At 39.1% G+C, this 27,420-nt stretch overlaps 1 protein-coding gene and 1 long non-coding RNA gene across 7 annotated transcripts in view; one reads left to right on the forward strand and one right to left on the reverse strand.

Annotated features, from left to right (window-relative positions):
• LOC133549596 (protein unc-79 homolog) overlaps positions 1–27,420 on the reverse strand; it is a 142,790-nt gene that overhangs the window by 40,232 nt on the left and 75,138 nt on the right. For all 5 annotated transcript variants that reach the window (XR_009806119.1, XM_061895168.1, XM_061895167.1 and 2 more), the window contains exons 18-33: positions 25,621–25,836; positions 25,225–25,452; positions 24,941–25,082; positions 18,857–18,936; positions 18,630–18,778; positions 16,952–17,109; positions 15,867–16,048; positions 15,077–15,278; positions 14,818–15,000; positions 11,856–11,924; positions 11,071–11,372; positions 10,630–10,812; positions 10,297–10,459; positions 7,010–7,159; positions 5,676–6,923; positions 483–584 (exon numbers count right to left, since the gene is read on the reverse strand). Coding sequence is in view for 4 of the 5 variants with exons in the window: in XM_061895168.1 (XP_061751152.1) it covers positions 483–584; positions 5,676–6,923; positions 7,010–7,159; positions 10,297–10,459; positions 10,630–10,812; positions 11,071–11,372; positions 11,856–11,924; positions 14,818–15,000; positions 15,077–15,278; positions 15,867–16,048; positions 16,952–17,109; positions 18,630–18,778; positions 18,857–18,936; positions 24,941–25,082; positions 25,225–25,452; positions 25,621–25,836 (3,757 nt within the window). In the remaining variant the exon portion in view is untranslated. The remainder of the gene's footprint in view (positions 1–482; positions 585–5,675; positions 6,924–7,009; positions 7,160–10,296; positions 10,460–10,629; positions 10,813–11,070; positions 11,373–11,855; positions 11,925–14,817; positions 15,001–15,076; positions 15,279–15,866; positions 16,049–16,951; positions 17,110–18,629; positions 18,779–18,856; positions 18,937–24,940; positions 25,083–25,224; positions 25,453–25,620; positions 25,837–27,420) is intronic.
• On the forward strand, positions 12,263–16,538 carry LOC133549598 (uncharacterized). Of its 2 annotated transcripts, none has more exons than XR_009806120.1 (3): positions 12,263–12,424; positions 15,192–15,297; positions 15,873–16,538. It is a non-coding gene; the product is annotated as an uncharacterized LOC133549598 (long non-coding RNA). The 2 variants fall into 2 exon arrangements; XR_009806121.1 differs by lacking the exon at positions 12,263–12,424 and adding an exon at positions 14,277–14,968.

Below are 27,420 nucleotides of genomic sequence, written 5' to 3' on the forward strand. Positions count from 1 at the left end.
GCCAATTTAGTGTGGCCAATCAATCTATTCCCAGGTGCATGTCTTTGTAGGTGGGAGGAAGCCGGAGTACCCGGAGGGAACCCACGTAGTCACGGGGAGGACATGCAAACTCCACACAGAAAGATCCCGAGCCCGGGATTGAACCCAGGACTAATCAGAATCTTCATATTGTGAGGCCGACGCACTACCCCCTCCACCACTGTGCTGCCCTATCTATTTTTGTTTTGAAATAAATCAGCAAGGGCAGCACGGTGAAGAGGGGTTAGTGCATCTGTCCCACAATACGAATGTCCTGGGTTCGATCCTGCACTCGGGATCTTTCTGTGTGGAGTTTGCATGTTCTCCCCCATGACTGCGTAGGTACTCCGGCTTCCTCCCACCACGACCCCCCGCAACCCCGGAAGGGATAAGTGGTAGAAAATAAATGAATGGATGGAAGAAATCAGCAACTAAGTAAGGTAAGGGATGTGTCAGATTCCTACCGGAAACTGAAGAGCGGTGGCTTGTTTCGGGCATTGCGGCTTCAAGCGTCGGAGCCGAGGAAGATTCCCGCGGCTTTTCAAAGGTAGACAGAGCTTTGTTATCTGCAAGGTAATACATTGGTCAGTCAGCCTCACTAAATCCAACAAATGGAGAACAGTTATTTGAATGTAATTCATGTAATTCAGCTTCTTTTGTTCAGGGTTGCATGCTGGAGCATGTCCCAGCTGACGACACAATATAACAGTAATTAATGCATGATTTTTTAAATACAGTGTTTCCTATGAACTAGTCTCTTGTTTATCGCTGTTAATTGTTTCTGGATATCACCGAAAAATTAATTTCTGTGAAGCAGAAGTCATTAATTATAAACCAAATATATTTCTAATAGATACAGCATAAAAAAAAACAGTTTACTACCGTTTAATTACATTTTCAATAATACAATATGTATGATAGCCCCCTGGAAGTGAGATAACACCCTTTAATCAGCTTTATACTCTTTTAATGCTGCCAAAGGGTGGGCCAATCAGTGGTCACAATCAATTTTCCCTTCAATTTTTCATATGTGTGAGCAAACGCCAAAACTCCTTGAGCATTCAGTGGCGCACATGAGCGACGGCAAACGTGCACACTGTTATGCGCTTATCTTTTTATTCGATTTTGTGCGCGGCCTAGATTGCCATATGTAGAGGACGCGTGAGCAGTGTGCAATTGCACAGGTGCGTACCTTAGAGCAGTGGTCCCCAACCACCGGGCCGCGGCCCGGTATCGGGCCGCAGAATAATTTTTTGTTAATTTTTATTAAAAAAAATATATTAAAAAAAATAAAAAAATATTATTATTTTATTTTCTTATTAAATCAACATAAAAAACACAATATACACTTACAATTAGTGCACCAACCACAAAAAACTCCCTCTTTCATGACAAAGAAAAAAAAAAAAAAGAAAAAAAAGGACACCCTCCCACCCGGGCCGCGGCACAAATTATTAAGCGTTGACCGGTCCGTGGATATAAAAAGGTTGGGGACCACTGCCTTAGAGGGAACGTTGATCACAATACTGATTAGCATGCTCTGATTGGTTTGTTCTCATGTGGTGGTTAATACAACAGTGGTATCGTTTTTTTGTAGTTGTTGTTCATTCAGCCATTTTTGTGCTTGAAAATGCTTACTTTACAGGGACATGAAGACACTTTGTGGACAAAAAGAGGAAAAGTCAGCGAACACTTTGTGAATAAATTACTAACATTATTGTCAATGAAAATGTTATGTAAAATTTTATAACATACATCCAAAGAACTCAAATATATTTTCCCATTTGACAACTCGCCATGCCCCATTCGGGTAATATGCTCCCAGTGTTGTCACCTCTGTTTACAATTCTTCAGGTCAAAAATATACCTTCTGGCTGGCTAATAGAAAATATTGTAGAACTACAATTGGTTGGGAACTAACAGTGTTAAGATTGTAATCGTTCAAATAGGATTAGCAACAAAGTGGACAGCTGTCGTGGCCCAGAGAGCAAACATAGGTGACAACAAGTTAGCTAGCTAGCAAGCTTGTTTCTGTGCTGCAGGCTGATTGTCTTCCTGTCCTGCAACTCAGTGTGACGTTTAGGCAAGAGGATATGGGGTGCCGAATGTAAAAGCTCAGTCATACTTTTCTAGCAAATATATTTCTCGGATTTAATTCATTTTTTTCACATTGGGTTAGGGTCACCCTAACCCTAACCATAAGCCTAACTCAGCAAATTTTCATCACATTTAAGTTTAAATTAAATGTTGACTATGAATTCAATTTAATTATCTAAAAGATCAATTTAAATTTTAATGCTGAATCAAAATGTTAAATTGAAATCTTACATATAAATCTAAATGTTGAATAGAAATCTTAATGATGAATCCAAAACAAAATTTTAAATATAAAACTTAAATATAAATCTTAAATATAAATATAAATGTGAGCGCTAAATGTTGAATCTAAACCTAAATGTTGACTCCAAACCTTAAGGTTGAATCTAAATCTAAATCTTAAATTTTAATCTAAAAGTAGGGCTACATATTAAATCTAACCTAAATGTTGAATCTATATCTAAATCTAAGCCAAAATGTTAAATGTTAAATACAAATATTAAATCTAAATCCATCCATTCATTTTCTACCGCTTATTCCCTTTTGGGGTTACGGGGGGGCGCTGGCGCCTATCTCAGCTACAATCGGGCGGAAGGCGGGGTACACCCTGGACAAGTCGCCACCTCATCGCAGTTAAATCTAAATGTGAGCGCTAAATGTTAAATCTAAACCTAAATGTTAAATCTAAATTTTAAATCTAAATCCAAATCTTAAATCTAAATCTCAAGTCTGAAATTGAGCGCTAAATCTTTTACTAAGTGTAAAGATAAATATATATAGAATGTCCAAATTCCACCAATCCGAGGCCCCGCATCTCTGCCTCTCAGTACACGACACCCCTACATCTTTCTGACTGCGAAGAAAGAACCATGACAGATGCTTAATGACAAAACAATGCCAATAAAGTTGCATATTTAAAACATCCATCCATCCATCCATTTTCTACCGCTTATTCCCTTTTGGGGTCGCGGGGGGCACTGGCGCCTATCTCAGCTACAAGCTCCAAATGTGTGAGTGTGCCTGGTGTGTTGCATAAAGACAATTAGACACTCAAACACCTGGAACTGCACTTCCGCGTTTGACAATGATTGGAATTGTTTCTCACACTGAGGACTGCAGTGTGAATGAATACACATATTTCGTTTGTATTTGTCTTTCATCATTTCGCTGAGCTGTTACTTCATGACGGTGTCACATATGAACATTACTCTGCCGTACACAACGCAACCCCAGTCATATAAGTTTGATGCAGCTACCAGCTGACTGCACTCGCTTTGGATCGGTTCCAAAGAATGTGTCTTAATTGTGAGCTAAATGGTATAAACATGTAACAGTGGATGTTAATTACAGTAATCTTTCCTTAATCCTACTTCCAAGACAAACCAATCAATCAGACAGTGGTGCTGTGTCGTGCTGTGAGGGGCAGGAAGATGAAAAAGAAACATATTAAAAGGCACATATCGGCATGCGCCAGATCCGAACCCCTAACCAAATGATGACTTCACACTCACTATGATCATGTTTTTACTATTTAGTGCACAATTAAGACGTTTTTTGTTTTTTTGTAACCGATCCAAAGGGAGCGTGTCAGCTGGCTGTTGCATTGAACTTATATGACATTGATCACATTGTGCACAGCAAAGTAATGATCATATATGACACAATCATTAAGTAACAGGGAAGCCAAATGATGAAAGACATACAAATAGAAAAATGTGTATTCATGCACACTGCATGTCTTGGTCTAAGAATCAATTCCATTCATTGTCAAACAAGGAAGTGCTGCATCAGGTGTTTGAGGGTCTTGTTGTCTTCATGTAACACAACATGCACACTCACACATTTGGGGCTAACATTTTTTTAAATATGCAACTTTATTTGGCATTATTTGGCATTAAGCATCCGTCATGTTTCCTTCTACCGCAGTCAGAAAGATGTCCACTGGGAGGCAGAGATGTGGGCGCAGTTTTGTGGCTTAGGGGCCTCGGATTGTTGGAATATTGGCATTCAATAAATATTCATCTTTACACTTGGCGAGATATTTAGCGCTCACATTTATAATAAACATTTCAATTTAACATTTAGGTTTACATTTAAGATTTTAATTTAACATGTAGGTTTATATTTAAGATTTAGATTTAACATTTATGTTGAGATTTAAGATTTAGATTTACCATTTACATTATGATTTAACATTTAGCATTCATATTGAGATTTAGATTCATATTTATAATTTTAGATTTAAGATTTAGATTTATACTTAATGTTAAGATTTAAGATTTAGATTAACCATTTACATTTAGATTTAACATTTAACGTTCCTATTGAGATTTAGATTCATATTTATAATTTTAGATTTAGATTTAAGATTTAGATTTATACTTAAGGTTAAGATTCAAGATTTAGATTTACCATTTACATTTAGATTTAACATTTAGCGTTCATATTTAGATTTAAAAACGTAGATTCAGATTTAATATTTGGATTTAGATTTAAGATTTAGATTTAAACTTTAGGTTTAGATTTAACACTCATATTTAGATTTAACATTTAGCACTCACATTTAAATTTATATTTAAGATTTGGATTTAGATTTAACATTTATGTTTAGATTAAACAATTAGGTTTGTATTCAACATGTCGATTTAGATTCAACATCTAAATATAATATTTAGAGTATAATAAAACTTTAGAGTTACATTTAATTTTAACTTAAATGTGATGAAAAGGAACTAAATGTGAGAAAAGTGAGTTAAATCTGTGAACAATATTTTTTAGAAAGATGTGACTGAGATGTGTATGTATGTATGTATATATATATATATATATATATATATATATATATATATATATATATATATATATATATATATATATATATATATATATATATATATATATATATATATATATTAGTCATGAAAAAGAAAAAGGGAGTTTTTATGGGTTGGTGCACTAATTGTAAGTGTATTTTGTGTTTTATAAAATTTTTTATAAAAATATTATAAAAAATTATTCTGCTGCCCGGTACCAATCGAGTGGTTGGGGACAACTGCTCTAGGAGATTCTGAAATGAAAGCATGTATCGCTCTTTTCAACAAGAACAGATGGTGATGTTGGCTCCTCCCCCATCTCAAAGTACTCGCAGCAGCTCCATCATGTGAAATTAAAAATAAAAAAAGAAGAGAGAAGAAAGTTTGTTTTTTATTCTAATTATATTTGTTTTGCTCCTCAAGATTTTTACTTACTTTATGAAAAACCTTCATTGCTTAAATTTGCAGATTATGCCAATGGATGTGAGTGTGAATCTTGTCTGACTATCTGTGTTGGCCCTGTGATGAGGTGGCGACGTGTCCAGGGTGTACACCGCCTTCCACCCGACTGCAGCTGAGATAGGCTCCAGCACCCCCCGTGACCCCGTTAGGGACAAGCAGTAGACAATGGATGGATGGATGTTCGTTTAGAGTTATGGGAAACATTGTTTCTTTAAATGATGTGTTTTGTATTCTACAACTTTCAAGCAGAAAACTGTACAAGCATGATATTTCTGTCAGACTCACCAGGGTCTGTGATCTGCTCGCTGCCAAGTTTATCAAACGTGTTGAATGAGATGTCCAGGTACTCCCTTTGGATGGCGCTCACAGCTATTTTCCTTTGTTTCCGCTGTCGAGGAACGATCTGGATCTTAAACTCTGCCTCGTCGTTTTCATCGCCATCGTGAAATTTCGGGTCGCTGTCCGCTTCATCGCCCATGTCATCATCTTCCTCGTCATCACCGTACTCTTCCTCATCATTGCTTTTCTCTGGTGAGGATAGAGGTTCGAAGTTGTCTTCCGGGATGTCTAAGAAGATTGTCCTGCCGGAGGGACTGGAGCCCTTCGCCTCCTCAGACATCCCGTAGTTGTCGTCCAGTGAGGTGTCAGGCACATGTGGGGTCTTCCTCAGCAAGTCTCTCTTCTGCTTCAGGGTCATGATGGGGCTCTCATGGCAGATGTTTTCCAGTCGCTCAGGCAGCTCCAAGGAGCTGGAGGGCGTCAACTTCTTCTCCAAAAGCAACTCCTCAGAGCTTTGTTCTCCTGTCAGAAGGTCTGGAATCTTTTTGTGACTGGAGCAGTCCTCGACACTCACCTGCACCAAGGGGGACAGCCGCAAGGTGTTGCTACTTGCAGGGGAGGCCACAACTTTTGGACTTCCATTGAACTTTGTGCTTATCAAGGTGTTGAGGTCAAAGTCCTCATCGCTCTCAACAATCCGAAGCGGAGGTAAGGATTCAAAGATCAAAGAGTCGGTGTCAGACATGGAGAGCAGCGAGTGTTTTTCCGGAATGGAGGTGCAGTCGGAGGAGAGGTCAATGAGGTCTGTGTCCTCCTTCCCTGCAGCGGACTCGCCAGCAGAATCCTGATCCAGCCTGTCCTCAAAGGTCTCCATACAGCTGAGGCGGACTTCTGGTATAACAGGCTTGGAGCTGTCAGACTGTCCGCCTCGAGAGCCCCGTCGGTCCACAGCATTGCCACCGTCCACTCGAACTGAGGAGCCATCGGAAGATCCTTTGCCGTGTCGTCTGCTGTGAGCGGCGGCGGATGGGGGCAGGACCACAGGGGGCGCCTGCAAGTCGCAGCGGTCAATGCAGGATTTGCGTCGATGTTCGTCCAAATTAAAGAGGATGGAGTCAGTGTTGGAAATGTCGAGAGACTTCTGCTTGTTCATGGCCTGCAGGCGCTTCTTCCTGGTGCTCTCCTCTCTAACACAGTGCAAGATGCTGTCCTGGAGGGCGCTGGCTTCCCTATATTCCGACAGCTCAATTTCACCTGAAGCAGAAAAGAGTACAAAAAAAAAGACATCGAGAAACCAAAATAATTTACGTGAATGTGAGCTAAACTGTTGATGCTCTTACTTTTCTTTGCATTGAGCTCTACAGGCTGGTACTTCACAGACTTGCTGCCACCAATCCTCTTCAGACGGGCAAAGAAGGTCTGTGACTCCTTGTTAGCGGCACCCGTGGGTGTGTCATGAACATCTGACTCATCAAACACACTGTCCTCCTCTGAAATATAGGTGGGAGGGAAATTGTTGCCCTCTTATAAGTATAGTGTTTAAAAGGACATCTCAGTCTCATTCCACCCTATCATGTGACTGCAAATTACATTTGAGGCGCCCCCTATGGGTTGGTCTTATGAAGACATGCTAGCATTCATGTAGATCATGAGTAGCAAACTCAAGGCCCGGGGGCCAGATCTGACCTGCCGCAAACACCTGGAAAGAATTTTTTTAGTAAAATACTTTATAATTTCTTAGTAAATGTATTTCTTTTTTCCATTTCGACAGAAGAAATATATGTACTGCACAAAATTGCATACCTTTTAAACTTTAATATTATCAAAAATTAAACTCTCCAAACATTTTTTATTTTTTTTTGTCAAAATAAAAATAAATACTTAAATATCTGCTGGACTTATGATTTCAAAGCATGTTACCAATCAAATTGTGCACTGTAAAGATGAGAATATAGATCTTACGGTGTAGATGTACAGCATATTACTGTATATTGAACATATTTTTTATGTCAATAGAGCTGCCAGTTTTTCAATCAATCAATCAATCAATCAATCAATGTTTACTTATATAGCCCTAAATCACAAGTGTCTTAAAGGGCTGCAGCTCAGATCCCATAACAGGGCAAGAAAAAAACTAAACCCAATGGGATAACAATGAGAAACCTTGGAGGGGACCGCAGATGTGGGATGTGGATCATTCCAATGCAATGATAGCAATCGTTTGTGTTTTTAGGCAAATGTTTCAGATAACACAAATTCTCCACAAACCTGAGTACAAACATTAACCCTGTAATGTAAAGTATTTACTATGGTGGACAGTTGATATTTTTGTCAAAGCTGCCCATCCGTCTATAGAGTGGACACCAGTGTGTCTGCCCACCTATTAATCAGCTGTTCCAAGCGCAAGAAAAACACCTTTAAAACAAGATGGCCGACAGACGTGAAAAAGTACACAGCAGGAGAGTAATATCTCTCCATCTCTACCCGTCTGAGCGACGCTTGCAGTTAACGAATGAGTCATTAAAGTATTAATTTTGTGATTTGAGAAAATTGTGATTGATCCACTAAATTGCTGCTAATTCATTGTATTAAATACTTAATTGGCTGTAACTTTTGGGCTGCAAATTAGAATGTAGATGTATTTTTTTTAGAATGTAGCAACATTTTTCGTATATATATATATATACATATATATATATATATATATATATATATATATATATATATATATATATATGTATATATATATATGTATATATATATATATAAATGTGTGTATATATATATATATATATATATATATATATATATATATATATATATATATATATATATATGTATATATATATATGTATATATATATATATAAATGTGTGTATATATATGTATATATATATATATATATATATATATATATATATATGTATATATGATTAAACCTATAACGCATGAAATCTTTCAAAAATGTATGTTATTAAAAAATAAAGTTGGAATTTTTTTGGTCTGCCTGGAGAAAAAATACCAGAAGTTGTTATATTTCAGATACTATAGTACGACAAGGTTAAAAAATTGTCTTCAGACATTTATTTCTTTTAGACTTCATCAGATCAGGTTATAATTTGTTGTATTGTATAAAGGTATCAACATCTCATAGTTTGATATTATCACGGTATTAAGGGCACGGTACAATACTATTGTGTTATATGTCCAAAAAAACCCCCCCCCCAAAAAAACCTATAAATGCCATAGTATGTAAAATGAAGTGGCAGGAATATTTAGGCTGAACACACTTGCCGCAATTAAACACAAACATAATGTTTTAATCATACTACAAACGTGTTTTTAAGTGCAAATACTTGTTCAGAAACATCTACTATTTCAAGCCAATATTAAAAATAATAACTTACAGTTGATGTCTTTAAAATGACAATGTAAACACCCAGTGTAAAACAATAATGTTCACTTTTGTGTCTTTCAACTTTTACTGTCTGACAAGCAGTGTCCTCCACTGTGGACATGTTTATATCAGTCTGGTATATGTTGTTTCTCAGAAAAGTTAATTACCAATTCAACTTTTACTACTGTAAATACCTCACAAACTGGTGATCGGCTTCGCTGACTTCAAATATATTTTATGGGTGACGGATAATGAGGTGCCGCCTTGTCCAGGGTGTGCCCTGCCTTCCGCGGAGCGCAACTGGATACCCTCCGACATCGAGAGAGACAATCAGTAGAAAATGGATGGATTTAGGATTCATCAAGTATTTTTTTTTTTGGTTTATTCGTATTTCCAGCGATGTACATTTTTGTTGGTGATTGTTGTCCGTGCGCTGCAACGTGACCAGCTGGCTGTGTAGCCTTCGAAATATTTGAGATGAAAATTGTGCGCTTTGCTTTGCAGAATGCAGACTTTCTTACCTGCGCCGAAGAGGGTACGTTTTCACCAGAGACTGTTTGTCCTTTTGTTAGCAGCATAACTCAAAGTTATGGACAGATTTTCATTAAATGTCCTCAAACAAAAAGTCTCATCATCTACTACAAACACATTTTACTTTTTGCTCACATCTTGCAGTACCGCGCTACGCAGAAGATTCTGGGAAATGTAGTTTATTTTTTGACCCGGCCAGCGCCACAGAAAAAAACTACACACCAAGTTTTGTTTGATCCCGTCAACGTCACGGCATGATGTGAAGAATTTGAAACTGAAATACCACAGTTTCTACAAAACAATTACATCCCTATTTTATTGCAATATTTTCTCATCAGATCAGCTTATAACTTGTTGTATTGCAATAGTAATAAATATAAGGTTATGATCTGTTTCATTGCAATATTACCTCATCAGATTAGGTTATTTTTTTGTACTGTAATGTCATATCATCAGACCTGGTTATAGTTTGTTGTATTGAAATATTACCTCATCAGATCAGATTATCAGTTGTTGTACTACAATATTTAAAAAACATTCTAAATGTAGCTGTTCATGCATAGATTTTTCAAGTGACAAATGCTTGAGCTTGAGGGTTGTCGGCACGCTCCTTATCTTATGATTTCATGAAAAATGTATAAAATGCCATTTAATTTTTTAGACATTTTTCCAAATAATGCTCAAGCTGAACATTTCCACCTTTTTCCTTTTCACTGTAGCGGCTCATGTTGGAGTTGTCGCTGTACAGAGGACCGGCTGTGGCGTGTGGACGACAGCTGTGGTACTGGGCATTCAGGGTGTTGATGGTAATGTGGATCAGGTGGAGTACAACTTTACTTCCGTCCATTTCTCTGTAAGGGTACTGAGGCACAGAAACATGACATTTCATTTGGTGCAGGGGCTCAACCAAACTAGTGCTGTAATCAAAGGTCAGCCTGCTATGTATCTGACTGTTATAAATATGCTGGTAATTTGGGTAATGTACCATGTGCTCAGTACAAAATAGATTTCCGTGCAAACTCCTAATAGTACCTTGTAGAGGATGACCAGCAGGGCTTTGAGCCACATCTGCCTGATGTGTGGCCTCAGCGCCCAAAGAGAGCATCGAGGTGGCTGCTGGAAATAGTGCCTCAGCTGAGGACAAGTGCAGTACTTTAAGACCTGGACCACCAGGGGGAGCAGCTGCTTCCCTAAACCGATGTTATAGTCCATGACCTGAGAGAAACACAATTAGATGTATTGGCCAGCACAGCAGGCATGTAGCAATATTCCGAATTAAAGAAATTAAGAATTGATCTGATATGCAAAAAATTCAATTCCACCTTTTTCTTATTTTTACATTTTAATTCTTCAAATTAATTTATTCAAAATTCCAATTCTGGAATTTTTCCCAAGCCTGCACAAAGCACAGTAATATACTACACTCAAAGTCTATTATAAATGTGTTGTTTTTTAATATAAAGTACCAGTCACCTTTGCAATGCCAGCAATGAAGGCGTTAAAGCACGTCGAGGTGCGCATCTTTTGAGGCGCAATCATAAAGCAGCCCTCCTGTTGGTCGTAACCCAGCAGCACATACAGGTGACGCTTCACCGTGTTGAAGGCCTTGGCGCTGCCGATGTCTGTTTCAGCGCTGCTCTTGTCTTTGGCCATGAATTTCATGAGCACCATGATGAGCTGGTGGACAGTTTGGTGGTCTATGCCGGCGTCCTCGGGAAGAAGGTCCCTGATGATGCTGTCATCTTCAGAACATGGTGTCTGGGCTGCAAGCGAGCCTGAAGCATCAAGGTGCAATATTAGGAAGTGTGAAAACACCAGGAAAAGTAGCTTTTCCAATTCCATGAATTGGAATTTCATATAAATAGAGTTTGAAAAAAGGAAGTACAATTGCAATTCTACTTACAAGAAGTAGAAATTAAATTCCATGCAATTCATACATGATGTATGAATGTATTGTTCTTGTTACTTGACTATAAGAAACGTATCTTCCTGTAATTCCAATTCAACATCCTCTGCGGTGGAGCCAATTCAAATTAAATTCTTCAAATTAATCAAATCAAAATTTCTAATTTTGCACAAGCCTGGATAGCACAAGAGATGGTACCTTTTTTTTAGACCAGGTCTAATGCATACCCAACATGTGTGGTAAAATCAACAAAGCCTGCAGAAAACCTTTTTAAATATTGCATGAATCCTATTATCCACTATAAGGTGCATGGCATGCATGAATAATGATTCATATTTGAATTTTTATTTACCTGGTAAGACTTTTTCTATCATATCTCCAAGTGTTGGGGCAGAGTGTTCCTGCCTGGTAAGCCTTAGAGCTATAAATCAAATTAGAAAAGCACAATTTAGAACATAGAATGGGAGGTATACCACTGGGAACACACAAACAATTCAAACAGGATACAAGAGCCACTTAAGGAGCGTGGGGGTGGAGGTTGCTTAAGGGGAAATTGTACTTCTTTGGGAATTTTGCCCATCGTGGACTATCATTATGAAAAACATGACGATAGATGTTATTGATTTACTTTATGTTTTTGCATTCTAAATATCAAATAAATGCCATCATAAGTTTGCTTACAATGCAACCTATGGGAGCCGTGTCAAAAAAGCAGTTAGTATCAGGTGTGACCATTTGCCTCACACAGTGCAACACATCTCCTTCACATGGAGTTGATTAGGTTGTTGATTGTGGCTTGTGGAATGTTGGTCCACTCTTCAATGGCTGTGCCAAGTTGCTGAATAGTGGAAGAAACTGGAACACGCTGTCGCATACGCCGATTCACAGAATCTCAAACATGCTCAATGGGTGACATGTCCGGTGAGTATGCTGGCCATGCAAGAACTGGGAGGTTTTCAGCTTCCACTAAATGTGTACAAATCTTTGCAACATGGGTCTGTGTATTGTCATGCTGCAACATTAGGGTGACGGTCTCGGGTGAATAGCAAAACAATGGGCCTCAGGATCTCGTCACGGTATCTCTGTGCATTCAAAATGCCATCAATTATATTCACTTGCGTTCGTTGTCTATAACATACACCTGCCCATACCATAACCCCAACCCCACCATGAGACATTCGATTCACAATGTTGACATTAGCAAACCGCTCTACCACACAACGCCTCAGACGTTGTCTGCCATCTGCCCTAAACAGTGAAAATCGGAATTCATCTGTGAAGAAAACGCCTCTCCAACGTGCCAGACGCCATCAAATGTGAGCATTTACCCCACTCAAGTCGGTTATGACGACAAACTGCAGTCAGGTCAAGACCCCGATGAAGATGACTAGCATGCAGCTGAGCTTCCCTGAGACCATTTCTCACAATTTGTTTGGAAATTATTTGGTTATGCAAACCAATTGTTACAGCAACTGTCCGGGTAGCTGGTCTCAAGAATGTCTCAGTGACTGGACATTACTGCAGTAAGCATGTTAACTGCACATTCCCTCAAAACTTGAGACATCTGTGGCATTGTGCTGTGTAATGAAACTGCACATTTCGGTGTGGCTTTCTACTGTGGGCAGCCTAAAGAACAACTGTGCAATAATCATGCTGCTTAATCCGCATCTAGATATGCCACACCTGTGAAGTGGTATGGATTATCTTGGCAAATAAAAAAAAAAGCTCACTAACACAAGTTTGTGAACTATATTTGAGAGGAAAAGGTATTTTGTGTATAAAATATATTTTTTTAGATATTCGAGTTCCACTCATAACAAATGGAAGCAAAAACAAAAGTGTTGTGTTTATATTGTGTTCAGCGTAGCATGGCCGCTCTACCATCTGCGTCCCGCCTCCCCAAGACTAACAAAAAAGAAAAGTACTCTGTGATATAAATACTGCATATAGTTCTGGATTGGCTTTAAGGTCAATTAATTCAATATATATTTGATCACAGACCACCGATTTCAATCAAAATCCGGTTCTAAGTTTGGGGTCAAAAGTTAACTTTTTGGGTTGGTGAATGTTCAATTGAAGTCAGAGAAAAAAGTTGCATGTTTTCGTGCAACTGGATTTTCTCTCAGTCAATATATTATACAGGTCAAACTCATAAAATTAGAATATGGTGTAAAAGTATATTCATGTCAGTAATTAACTTAAAATGTGAAACGAATCTGTGATGATAACGTATTACATGCAAGGGGAGGCATCTCAAAATTAAATTTGTTATAATTCTGATCATCATGGCTTACAGTTTTTGAAACCTTACTTTTTTGAGATTTTCAATTCAAAGTTTCCATAAATTGTAAGCCATAACATAAACAGTATAACCGATAAAGTCTTGACATATCTCACTTTGTATGTAGTAAGTTAATTTTACATGTTAAATGTTACATTCTTGTGTCATTTGCACATGATTAAATTATACAAAATAATATTATTTTCTTATTTATTTACAAAAAAGTTATTTTTGATTACTTACTACATACAGTAGGTGCCTCTTGAGACCTCACTGTTGGCTTTCTAAGGTCATGTTACTGTCATGATCCGCCTCCCGGATCATTCATAGTTTTTGTTCTTGAGTCCTTTTTGTGTGCTTCCCTGATTATTTTTGGACTCTTCCGATCCCTGGTTTGTGCACTTCCTTGTTTTGTCTGGTTACCTTGGTTTCACAATTGTCCCACCTGCTCTTGTTTTTACGCACACCTGGTTTTCATTGATTGCTTGAGTATTCAAGCCTGCCTTCTACCTCGTTTCTGTCTGGATGGTTTGTTTGAAAATACTTGTGCTAAGTTATGTCTTAGATTCTCCCCTAGTTGTCCTCAATCTAAGTTACGTCTTAGATTCTCGTGCGCTCGGCACGTAACTTTGGACTTTTGGACTCCATTGCTAAGTTTTAGGTTAGCTTACCGTGCGTAGGCACGCACTTTCTTTTGCTTTTGTACCAGTGTTCTTTTACTTTTTGTATACTAAATTAAGTCTTACCTGCAATTCCTGCCTGTCTTGGTCCTCGTGCATCTGGGGGTGACACAACGCGCATACAAAATGCGTTTCCAACGAGACAGTTACCTCTAAACAAAAAATATTGATGCTAATCCACCCTTTTTTTTTTTTTTTTTTTTCAAATAAGAGTCAATAAGAAAACCGTGAAGGAACTGAATCGTTAAGCAGAATCGAAAGTGGAATTGGAACCGAAAAAATATTATCAATTCCCATCCCTACCACAGACTGAAGACACAATGTACATTTTTGTGCTGATCCACACTACTCACAAAGACGGTTGCTCAGCGACTCAGGGAGTGAGAAGGCCCGTTTTGATTCTGCCGGGCCGCCCTTCACGCTGTCACGGAGCGACCGCACGCTCCTCTGGCAGTTCCTGGCAAAGCGTGCCCGTCGTATTTTCCACATTGCTGCATCGCTGAGGTTGGCCACGTTGGTTCGCACTGCTGTGATGGCTGTCAAATGAAAGTTTATTATTGTTCCTGTCACAGGTGACGTTGGGTGACGGCAGTAAAAATACAGTATACTTACTAGTAGGGAAAGGGAAGTCCTTATTGCAGTCCAGGTGCAGCTGAGCCTCCAGTGATAATGTTTCAAAGCGGTTAACAAAAAACTCCCAGCTGAGAGCAGGTACGTCTTTCTTCAGGAAATGAAGCAGCAGGAGTTTGCTGAGGATGACAGGACGATCCCTCACTACAGTGTCAAACTGGAAATCCAGGCAGAGGCACAAACCCTGGAAAAGATACAAAAGCGTAAGTAAAATCAACACATTAGGGACAAATAACTGCACAAGCCACTGAATCCTAACGCAACAGTTGTATCAACAAAGATCTACATTTACAAAGATAATAATGCAAATTTTTTGATACTGTCAGATAATATAAGCAGTGATTTATAAAAATAATGGATTTGATATATATAGCATTTTTAGACACTCAAAGCGCTTCACAGAGAACTGAGAACCCATCATTCATTCACTCCACTTCCACGGTGGTAAGCTACATTTGTAGTCACAGCTGCCCTGGGGTACAGTGACGGAAGCATGGCTGCCAATTTGCGCCTACGGCCTCTCCGGCCACCACCAAACAATGTTTCCCCAGTGTGAGTGGGCAAGCAAGGTTGGCGAAGTGTCTTGCCCAAGGACACAACAACCATGACTAGGATGGCGGAAGCTGGATTTTAACCTGGAACTATTCATTTGCTGACAAGGCTGTTCTACCACCTGAGCCACTCTTCCATTATGTATTCATTTTGTGAAAGTCATTGTGAAGAATTGCACTGCATGTTGCACATGTGAGGTTTGAATGAGTGAGGTGGTCACCTGCAGGGCAGGCCTCTTGATGGTGTCCAGCAACAGTCTAGCCCGGGTGGCCACAGCAGGATTGACGTCCTCCACCGATGCCAGGAAACAGCAGAAGGCGTGTGCCAGGGAGTACTTCAGAAGGTGGTTTTTAGTTACGGCACCGATGTCCAGGAAGCGACATAGCACTGCCACCTTCTCCACTGGGAGATCACAATGTTGTCATGGACATAAATTTAACAAAGAAAAACGCTGACAGTTGCAAATAATCACAATGTACTGCTAATATGGACGATACTGTATAAACCACTTCACCAAAATGTGAAACATTTTAATGAAAATGCAACATTCATTATCAATAATCCACTTGGATTTTAGTATACAAGTGTTTAGTGACAGTGCTGTAATTGCTGCAGTACATAACAGTGACCACTGGGTGTCAGTAAAAGTTCAAACATTTGCATGGCCTGTTGGTCACAAGATCAATCCTAAACTTTGTTTTTGTTTGTTTTTTCTTTTTCAAAAAAGAAAATGTATGTCCTCATATATTTATAGTTGTTTTTTCATGTAAGACTGAAGTACCATAGACCCAGTAGCCTGACCACACGACACTATTTGTTTCCATGGTGACAAAGATAAGGTCTGTTTTGGCCTATTAATCAATTGACATGTTTGTGAATGTCACAAGGTCTTTTGACAGCCAATCAGAAGGTGGATTAAAAAAAGGATCTCCTATCAATCCATCAATTTCTATTTGCCGAGCTGCACTGTTACCATGACAACAAGGGAGGAGATGTGGGCAGTAGTGTAGGATGTATGTTATATAAGGTGGGAGAGGGTCTTCTACAGATTGACACAAACAGCTGAAAACATTGTAAAAAATGAATCACAAACACAAACTTAGAGCTAAGCCATGATTATATACAACATTGTGTATGATCAGACAAGAGCTGTATCTTACTTTACAAAGATAATAATATTGTAGTTAGTATGGGTGTTAAATTCAACTTCAACATGATCAGATGTATTTCTAATTCTCTGGTTATGCTTTAGTTATCATTATGAGACTACCAGTAATAAAACAAATGAGCGTAATGTGAATTCACCTGCTTCAAATCGTATTTTCCAGTCTTTGCTGTTGAAGTGTGTATTGATGAGGTTCCAGAAGATGTCTGCTCCATGGGACAGAGAGAGGGCGTGGAGGAGCTGTGGCACTGCTAGTGAGGCCAGCTGACAAAACTCCGACTTCAACATCGACCACAGACTGAAACACAAAAATATACCGGTTTCTAAACTAGCTCTTTTGATTATTTACAGGTGGGGCTTTTTAAATGACATTCCGAGTTAGGAATCTTCACGGACGCGCTTAATTAAAAACGCAATTTTGATCCGTAAACACAAGACAGCCGGTTTCTCGTGTGCGGCGGAAGAAGTGTGTGCGCTAATGCGCAGCTGCACTGAGGAAGGATACTATTGCCTGTTAGTTAACTGTTTGCACTTCAATGTACCTCTCGAATGTGATGTAAGCCCTTCTGGTGGCAGTGCGCCAAAGAAAAGGAAAGCCATCACCATGAAATTGAAAATGGAATAAAACAAAATAAAAAGCCCAGTGAGGAGAAAACCCCACTAATATTTCCCAAACCTTTGGTCTCACTTCTCAGAGCCATCAATAAGAATAGAGATCTAGCGCAGAACTAATCAACTGGCTGCCTGGGGGTCTAATTTGGCACGGGAATGACATCACACTGTTCCCCAAGACAAAGATTTTTGCAGCAAATTCCTAAAAACGCTAGTGTGCTGCTGTTGTGTAGAGGAACCTGGACCAGCGGAAACAAAGTAGCAGACCTTTGCATCTCCATTTTAACCTGCTAAAGGACAGCGTCCAGTCGCACACTACAGTGGACAATACTATTTAGCAAAAAGGGGCTATTTTCATTTTAACTGATAAAAGACATTGACCAAAAACAGAGGATGCAGAGGATGCTGATTGTAAAAATAAGAATAGTAGTGAAGGGAGATATTCAGACTCCCAGTCCTTGTGTTTGAAAATCCATCCATCCATTCATTTTTTACCGCTTGTCCCTTTTGGGGTCGCTGAAGCCTATCTCAGCTGCAATCGGGGGGTAGGCGAGGTACACCCTGGACAAGTCGCCACCTCATCGCAGGGCCAGCACAGACAGACAGACAACATTCACACTCACATTCACACACTAGGGCCAATTCGGTGTTGCCAATCAACTTATCCTCAGGTGCATGTCTTTGGAGGTGGGAGGAAGCCGGAGTACCCAGAGGGAACCCACGCAGTCACAGGGAGAACATGCAAACTCCACACAGAAAGATCCCGAGCCCGGGATTGAACTCAGGACCACTCAGGACCTTCGTATTGTGAGGCACCGTGCTGTCCATATGTTTTAAAATATTATATTAAAATAATTTAGTTGAATAGCCCTGATTGAGAAGGATAAAGAGCGTATAGTGGTTCCTGTAAGACCGGAATCCAACACACCTTTTTTGCTTTTTCCTCCAAATACTGTAAGCCACTGCAACAACAGTGAAAAAACTGTTCTCACTTTTTTTTTTACTATTTCATGTATTCAGTTTTTTTGTTGTTGCTGTAATTCCTTCATGTGCTGTGTACAGTGTGAGTGACTCGAATGTTAATTTGGGTATGACTGACACTAAAAATTCACTTATAATGCAACATCGGAAGGTAACTGTATGCATTCTCAATGTATTATATTTGTATAGCCAATGTGGTGCAGAAATAGGGAAATCAGTATGCACCTTGGGATGAGCATCTTCTCCTGGATGTAAGCCAGGAACTGGGGGTGATCCTTACGGGCGAGGTACAAACACTCCCCATGCAGACACAGGATTCTCAGGCAGTTCAACATGTTGAACAAGATGTCAGGCTCTTCAAACTTGGACATTTCCTGAATAAAAAAAACAACAGAAATAAGCCACAGCGCAAACCACCATAGCCTCAAGATAATTCCATGCTTATGTTATACCTGCAGGACGGTGTATATGAGCTTCAAAGACACAGGAAGCTGCTGGTGGGAGAACCTCTTGTCTGAGTTATTTTTCAGAGCTGGAAAGAACAAGACAATCAATATTTGAGACATGTTGATCATCTAGAATCTGAGAGAAGGACATTGCTGTATTGAAAGTTGCCATTTCTTCTTGAGCGAAAACATCAACAAATTGCCTGATTCCAGAGACGTTAACAGAATCAGATTCAGACATACTTTCTTAATCCCCGAGAGGAAATTAAAATTTTCAGCACAATCCCATTCAAGATCAGACAAACATTAAAGGGAGACAGAACAGGATCGCTGACGGGTCTGCCAACTTCCAGCGCCCCTTACAAAAAAGGTGAGATACAGGTAAACAAGTGGGGGGAGAAAAAAATAAAAGATTAAAATAAAATAAAATAAAATAAAGTAAAAAAATTGGTCTAAGCCTAGGCCCCTGGAGAGGGGTTCCAGACTGAGGCCAAGGGAAAAAACAACTCATAGCCATAGTACACATCCCTCTTACATGTGTGTAAGAGGGAAACATCAAACATCAAAGAACACAAAGGACATGAAAGACGTTAAAGTAGCGGAGCTGATGCTACCAGCCACTTCTACATAAAGCTATGAATAAAAAGTAAAATAAACATATACACTGTGGTGGCCTCTGCGGTGTTCCACGCCATCGTCTGCTGGGGTGGAGAGAGCATGGCCAGACACAGGAGCAGAACCAACAAAACAACCAAGAGAGCCGACTCCACTCTCGGCCAGTGTCCAGTCCGCATGGATGAGCGAGAATACGTCCAAGGAGACTGAGGTGTCCGATACCCGCTCATTCAGCCAAGACACTGTGAAGCTTGTCCGTCCCGGCCCTCAGTGCCAGCTCCGCAGCCCTCCCGTCCAAAGGGAAAACCTAGTAACTCACTTCTAGCTGATTTTGAGAAAACAAAGGAAAACCAATTTGTCTTGATGCTGTCTTACAAAGATCTACAAAGGCATCAAACATATAGATGTTTTCTTGAGCTTTCATTTTCTTGCCGATTGAGCCATGGATTGAATCTGCTCTCATGAACAAGTGCCCTTTCTCCAGATATTTTATCACAATCTCGGGTGGGCCCCATTCTGCGTTTGCACATTGAGCAAGAGCTGTGTACAGCATCCAGTTTTTATTTTTACCTCTTCAGTTATCTGCCCAAAAGAGTATGCAAGGGGAAGAATCAAGAACAATACATTTAATGAAGGTGCTTGCAACGTCCTGGGCCAATCTTCCAAATATCCCCTCGTGCCATAATATCACATAATCAGGTTGACCGTCGGCCCCCATTCGTGCAAATGTCTCATTAAAGACAATAAGGCGACTGACAAAGAAGCTCTGATTGGTCCCTTGAGATACTAGGTTTTCTGTTGTATCTACGCCGTTATGTGGTAGTTGCTAGGTCCTGCCATGCGCGTAACAGCTTATTTACGAAACAAATTACAATATCGCATATTACCTAGGAACTCCAAAATTATTATCAGCTCAGTTTTGACCAAAATTGAGTTACTGGGTTTTGCCTTTGGACGGGAGAGCCCTGTCTCTTCCTACGCATCTCCTCCAGTCTCTCCAAACTGACTCTGGTGTGGCAGAGACCCAGCAGCTGGTCTCCATGGCCAAAAAACTCCCGGGAGGCAGATCCAGAAGTCCACAAAAAAGCACCGCAGAGGTCATGAAAGTTCCACCCCTTGTCACACAGTCCCAAAGGGTCCCGGACCAAAAGGCAAACCAAAAAAAAAACAAAAACAAAAACAAAAAAAACAACAAAAAAAAAAATATATATATATATATATATATATATATATATATATATATATCCATCCCATTCATCCATCCATTTTCTACCGCTTATTCCCTTTCGGGGTTGCGGGGGGCGCTGGCGCCTATCTCAGGTACAATCGGGCGGAAGGCGGGGTACACCCTGGACAAGTCGCCACCTCATCGCAGGGCCAACACAGATAGACAGACAACATTCACACTCACATTCACACACTAGGGCCAATTTAGTGTTGCCAATCAACCTATCCCCAGGTGCATGTCTTTGGAAGTGGCAGGAAGCCGGAGTACCCGGAGGGAACCCACGCATTTACGGGGAGAACATGCAAACTCCACACAGAAAGATCCCGAGCCTGGATTTGAACCCAGGACTGCAGGACCTTCGTTTTGTGAGGCAGACGCACTAACCCCTCTGCCACCGTGAAGCCTATATATATATATATATATATATATATATATATATATATATATATATATATATATATATATATATATATATATATATATATATATATATATATATATATATATATATATATATATATATATATATATATATATATATATATATATATATATATATATATATATATATATATATATATATATATATATACATATGTATAATAACACATGAAAACAAGAGGGAAAAACAAAAGGATGACACAAGAGCACAGAGCTCCTGCCGACAGCAGCCACTACAGCGGCGCCATCTTTAACCGGTTGCATATAAAACATTACAAATGTACATGTTCTCAGAAACGGCATGTCAGAGCTGGGAAATGTGGTCATCTTCAGCAAAAATATTACAGCATAATCATAGTGATCTTTGGATACAATAGATCCCGCTATTATTGGGGCAATCCTCCAAGAATGGCAATAAACTGCAAATAATGTTAACACCTATAGAAATACTGTGAATTGTGAATTATATTTATATAGCACTTTCTCTGTGACCCAAAGTGCTGTATATAGTGAAACCCACTATCTTTAAGTTACATTTAAGCCACTGTGGGTGACATTGGGAGCAGGTGGGTAAAGTGTCTTGCCCAAGGACACAATGACTTTGACTAGGATGGCGGAAGTGGGAATCAAACCTGGAACCCTTTCCCTTACACTCTGTGTTTAAACCCTATCATGTGGTTCTTACAGTTATTGAGAACAATTTTACACATTAAGAGTTATAAGCGTACATGAGCCTACACAGTATTGTGCTTACAAAATCTGCAGTTACACAACATAACCTCTTAAACAACTCATTTTTGGGGGGGAATTTTTAAAGAGACAAATATACATAGATTTTATAGGAATATGGATAAATCTTAGGTAAATAGTGCAACATATGAGAAAAAGAAAGAAATACAAATTAATTTTGTTAAAAAATAAATAAATGACTAATACTACTAATAATAATAAACAAAACAAACATCACTGGTTTTACAAAAATATCTACCTGCATGCAGCACTCTGTTTACCCTGCATATATTGCCATCAAAGCTTTCCGTTTTAAAGGGTCCTACCCAAGATTTCCAACTTTTCAGACTTATGTAAAATATATGTTTAGGAAATATTTTACTCAGAGGTGGGTAGTAACGCGCTACATTTACTCCGTTACATCTACTTGAGTAACTTTTGGGATAAATTGTACTTCTAAGAGCAGTTTTTTATGCAACATACTTTTACTTTTACCTGAATATATTTATAGAGAAGAAATGCTGCTTTTACTCCGCTCCATTTATCTACATTCAGCTCGTTACTCGCTACTTTTTTTTTATCTATCTGTTAATGTTTGTTTTGGTTTATTACAAACCTTCAAAGTAGAATCTACGCATGCCTGCGTTTCACCAATCACATGCAGTCACTGGTGACGTTGGACCAATCAAACGGAGCCAGGCGGTCACATGACCGTCTCACGTTCAACCCGACTTAAGTTGAAAAACTTATTCGGGTGTTACCATTTAGTGGTCAATTGTACAGAATATGTACTGTATTGTGCAATCTACAAATAAAAGTTTCAATCATTTCATCAAAAGTGTAAAGGAAAAAAGACACTTTTTATTTCAACCATAGTTCCCATCAAAAGCCTAAAGACTGATCGCACAGTTCCTGTTTTCACAATAAAAGTGCCGCTCCATCGCGCCTGCGCTAACAAAATAAGAGTCTCCGAAAGCCGGCGCAAACAAGCTAGCAAGCTACGGAGTTTGCCGCCAATGTATTTCTTAACGTGTAAAGTGTATAAAAACGAATATGGAAGCTGGACAAATAAGATGCCAAAAACCAATGACTTTCATGTGGTAATAGACAGACAGGAACTTATTTTTGTCCTCCATTTGAAAACGTGGACGTTAACACCACTACTGATTCCAATCAATGCAAGTCATCAGAATCAGGTAGTACACCAACTTATATTCTTTTTTTCATGAAAGATAGGAATCTATATGTTAAACATACATGTATATTCATTAAAACACCTTTAACAAGTGAACAAAAACGGCAAAATAAATAAATATAAATTATATACTGCATATATAAATGTATGTATGTATGTATATATATATATATATATATATATATATGCGTGTGTGTATGTATATATATATATATATATATATATATATATATATATATACACATACACTGTGTATATATATGTATATATGAGGTAGATCACCTCGACTTGGTCATTAAGTAAGTAATTGATTAACGTTGAAAAACTTATTGGGGTGTTAACATTTAGTGATCAATTGTACGGAATATGTACTGTACTGTGGAATCTACTAATACACGTTTCAATCAATCAATCAATCAATCAATCAATCAATGTCTACTGAGCCTATGGTGCTATTAAGTTATTGTGGCGCAATGTGCCTTAATTTTTTTTATTTTAATGTATTATTATTTAATATATATTATTGTTTTAGTTGCTTAAGAGATATTCCTGGCTCTGAATTTGCTCATTGCTATTTTTATGTTTTTGTGCATTATTTTTTGCTTTAATCATTAAACAAGCAGGTTACTCATCAGTTATTCAGTACTTGAGTAATTTTTTCACAACATACTTATTACTTTTACTCAAGTAAATATTTGGGTGACTACTCCTTACTTTTACTTGAGTAATAAATCTCTAAAGTAACAGTACTCTTACTTGAGTACAATTTCTGGCTATTCTACCCACCTCTGGTTTTACTTCTGTTCTATATAAATTAGAATTGCCATATCATGATGTTGGTAAAATGTTTTAAACCTAGTGAAAAGGTCTGGCACAAGATTCCACAAGATCTTTTGAATGAATTCCTGATATCACAAGATTAGCAGGTCCATTAATGATAGCTTGAGCGAACACTGCTCAGTACTGTTATTTTTTTGTTGTTTTTTTAATATCAGGCAAAAGTGATTTTTCCGATGTAAGAACTGTGCATCAAAACAGGAGTAAAGCAGCAATGGGCAGATATCTTGTTTTTTTATATTTGCCAGTAATGGTAAATGGTAAATGGGTTATACTTGTATAGCGCTTTTCTGCCTTTTTAAGGACCCAAAGCGCTTTTACACTATTTCCACATTCACCCATTCACACACACATTCACACACTGATGGCAGGAGCAGCCATGCAAGGCGCTAACCACAACCCATCAGGAGCAAGGGTGAAGTGTCTTGCTCAAGGACACAACGGACGTGACGAGTTGGTACTAGGTGGGAATTGAACCAGAAACCCTCAAGTTGCTGGCACAGCCACTCTCCCAACAGCGCCACGCCCCCCAGTAGGATCAGAGGCCTCGTGGCTTCCTGTGATTGCCGAGCTCTTTGAAAGAAGTGGCTAACATTGCAAATGCCAAATGCATATGCATTTGAAAAGATGCCCCCTAGAGGCTGTGATCAACATGGGGGATGACATTAGTTTTTTCTGTTCATAATTTAATTATTGAACTTTTCTAAACAACTTTCAAGTGTTTAAGCAGAAGGAAATGAGCTCATGCGTCATGAACAAGCTGCACATTTAGGTTTTGACTGATTTTATTCAGACAAGCAGCAATAATAGCTGAACCAAGTTTTCAGGAGGGACATTTGCATTATTTCAGTTGCTTGCCTGTTAGCATTCACACACTAAATATTCCATCAAAAAGCAAAGCAGATTGTGGTCCATGGACACACCTGTCACCACTTCAGGGGCGTAGAGACTTCCGACATCAGCTATTGTTTATTTAGTTGCATGTGATGTTATTTTAGTCTGCAGATTGTACTGTGACAACATATTGTATGGAGCTGACACTTACGTGCATCATCAAGAGAGTGGTTGCTGGGGTTGTCAGTGTGTGCTACCCCCGGGTTGTCTCCTTCCTCGCTTCGGTTCTCCGCCCCGAGGGAAAAATCTGTCTGAGGCACTAGTAAGGTTTCCTCTAAACTATCTGTCGGTTCCTGCACAGAAAATGATTGCAAATATGTCTGTCACATGTGGGCACTGTGGTTTGGGACATGGCCGACTATTTAAAGCTTTATCTGGCAAGCACACAAGGTTCATTAACATTCAGTGGTATAAAGTGCATGCTGCATCTCTCACCACCAGACGAATCTCCTCCCGGGGGGTCAGCCTCTCCAAGAGCTCGCAGCCCAGCTGGTAACACAGGATGCTGGATTGGCAAAGGCTGCACTCCAGGGCCTTTTCATCTTTCCGGCAGGTGTGCGAACCCCCCCACGGGGCCTGGAAGACATTGTTTATGATCCCCACAATATCTTTCCCCTGGCTGGTGTCGAGGCCGAGCATCACGCCATCATCCTGCAGCTCCATCTGGGACAGCGTGCGACAGAAGACGACCGTTTGAAAGACAAGAAGTGGAGCATGATGCACAAACCTCAAGATGCCACCTGTCGGTATTATTGACCCTGATTTGTTGCACCTGTCCCCACATGAGTAAGAACTATGGTTACCCTCCTGCACTCAACCCTACAAGCTCACCTGTTTTAGGATGAGGTCGAACATGAGGATGAAGCAGCCGAGGTTCATGTCGTCGTCCTCACAGTCTAAATCTAAGGCACAGTGGCCTGTTGCATGGCCCAAGTTTTTAAACGGACTGCAGCGTAGTGGACTACGGAACGGGCTCCTGAATGGACTCGGGAAGGGGCTGAGGATGTTGTGTTGCCCACGACGCCCTGGATCTGACACCACACTCACCTACATGGACAGAAACCATCACTCTATTACTCTTGACATACCTTTTCCGACACCCCTCGGTTTTCAACAAAAATATCTGCTAAAAGTTCCCCCAGTTTTGTACACCATCTCAGTCATGTTACCGCCAAACATTGCGTAGAACAAATTAGTCAATTTGCCCTCGTGTCATTGTGCTTAATTGTGTGCCCAAATAAGGAATCCAAGGAATAGTTGGTGAGTCAGTCTCTGATAAGAATGGTTATTGGTTCTTTTCAAGGTGGGATGCCATATAAGCAGACTGGTCTATTTGTCTGTATTATTTGTGAGTGTGTTTTTTTCTTCATACAACACACTCAGAAAGATGAACAAAACCATAACTGTCTCCTTTAGTCATGTCAATAAAAAATTGACTCTCTACAGACACCGAAAAGGTATGTTATTGCCGTCTTTTGGATGAGTTTGCTCACTGCAGGTGCTACGTTTTGAAAATGTACTTCCTGTTTCGTTCTTCGAACCGGAATTATTTGTCCATAGCGTTTCTGTTTTAAAGGATTCTTCATTCATTACTCCAAGCAATGTTTGTAAGTTTTACAATATAACTGAAACAAAAAAATTCATACTTACTCAACTGTCCCATGTGTGATGTCTGTAGTGTTTTCATGCATATTTGTAAGTGCTATTATAATGTAATCAAGCTTGCGTTGTTAGTATTAGCAAATATGCTAACACGTTAACAAGTGTCTGTGTCTGGCATTCTTTTTGTATTGTTTCAGTTTTGTAAACTCACCAAAATGTCACAGTGGAGTTATTTAGTCTGTTTAGCTGATTAGCATCAGCTTCGTTGGGCCTATATATTTTTTTCTTAAGCCCCCTAAATAATTTGGTGTGATTATTTTTGTATTTCTTTCTTTCTTTTATTAACAAAAAATGCAGAAAACTAAAGTAGAAATATGCAGGAATATGAGTTTAAATAACTAATAATATAACAATTATGATTCTAAATCATTTGAAGACCCTTTGTCAAGTGCTCATTATCCAATCCAATCCGTTCCATCAGTAACGCCGGCATTACTATTCTGAAATCCAGTTCACGGGTTCACTATTTCCTTAGCAAGGTTGAGCTAGACCATAGTCACATGCCCTTCAGTGGTTACGGAAGTAAACTCGAAGTAAAAATGTTTAAGTTTGTCATCTCAGTATCGGTACTGGCTTATTTGTGGCAATTTCAAGGATTCTCTGGAATCAAAGTCAACATTTTTTGAAACACAGAAACTATTATGAAAGAAACAGGATGTCTCTTGCAGTTTTGTGGACATTTGTCGCGATGTCTGCTCTGAAGAATATATTGGCAATCAGCGGTGGAACATTGATTGACGTCAGTGCCTAAAACATTATTTTCACCTATTTCTGCTAATTTGTCAACTTTTATTTTTTATCCATCTAATACAGTAAATAATGAATACACTTATAATAAGCGTCATCATTATTCACCATTATGCGACAAGAGTGCAGTAGAGTTCCCACTGAAGTTGCATCAGAACACTATCTGATTGATTTGTAATATAAAACTCATAATAATAATGTTTGTAATATTGCCGACAGAAA

This window comes from Nerophis ophidion, linkage group LG03 (assembly GCF_033978795.1).
Source record: "Nerophis ophidion isolate RoL-2023_Sa linkage group LG03, RoL_Noph_v1.0, whole genome shotgun sequence".
Classification (NCBI taxonomy): Eukaryota; Metazoa; Chordata; class Actinopteri; order Syngnathiformes; family Syngnathidae; genus Nerophis; species Nerophis ophidion.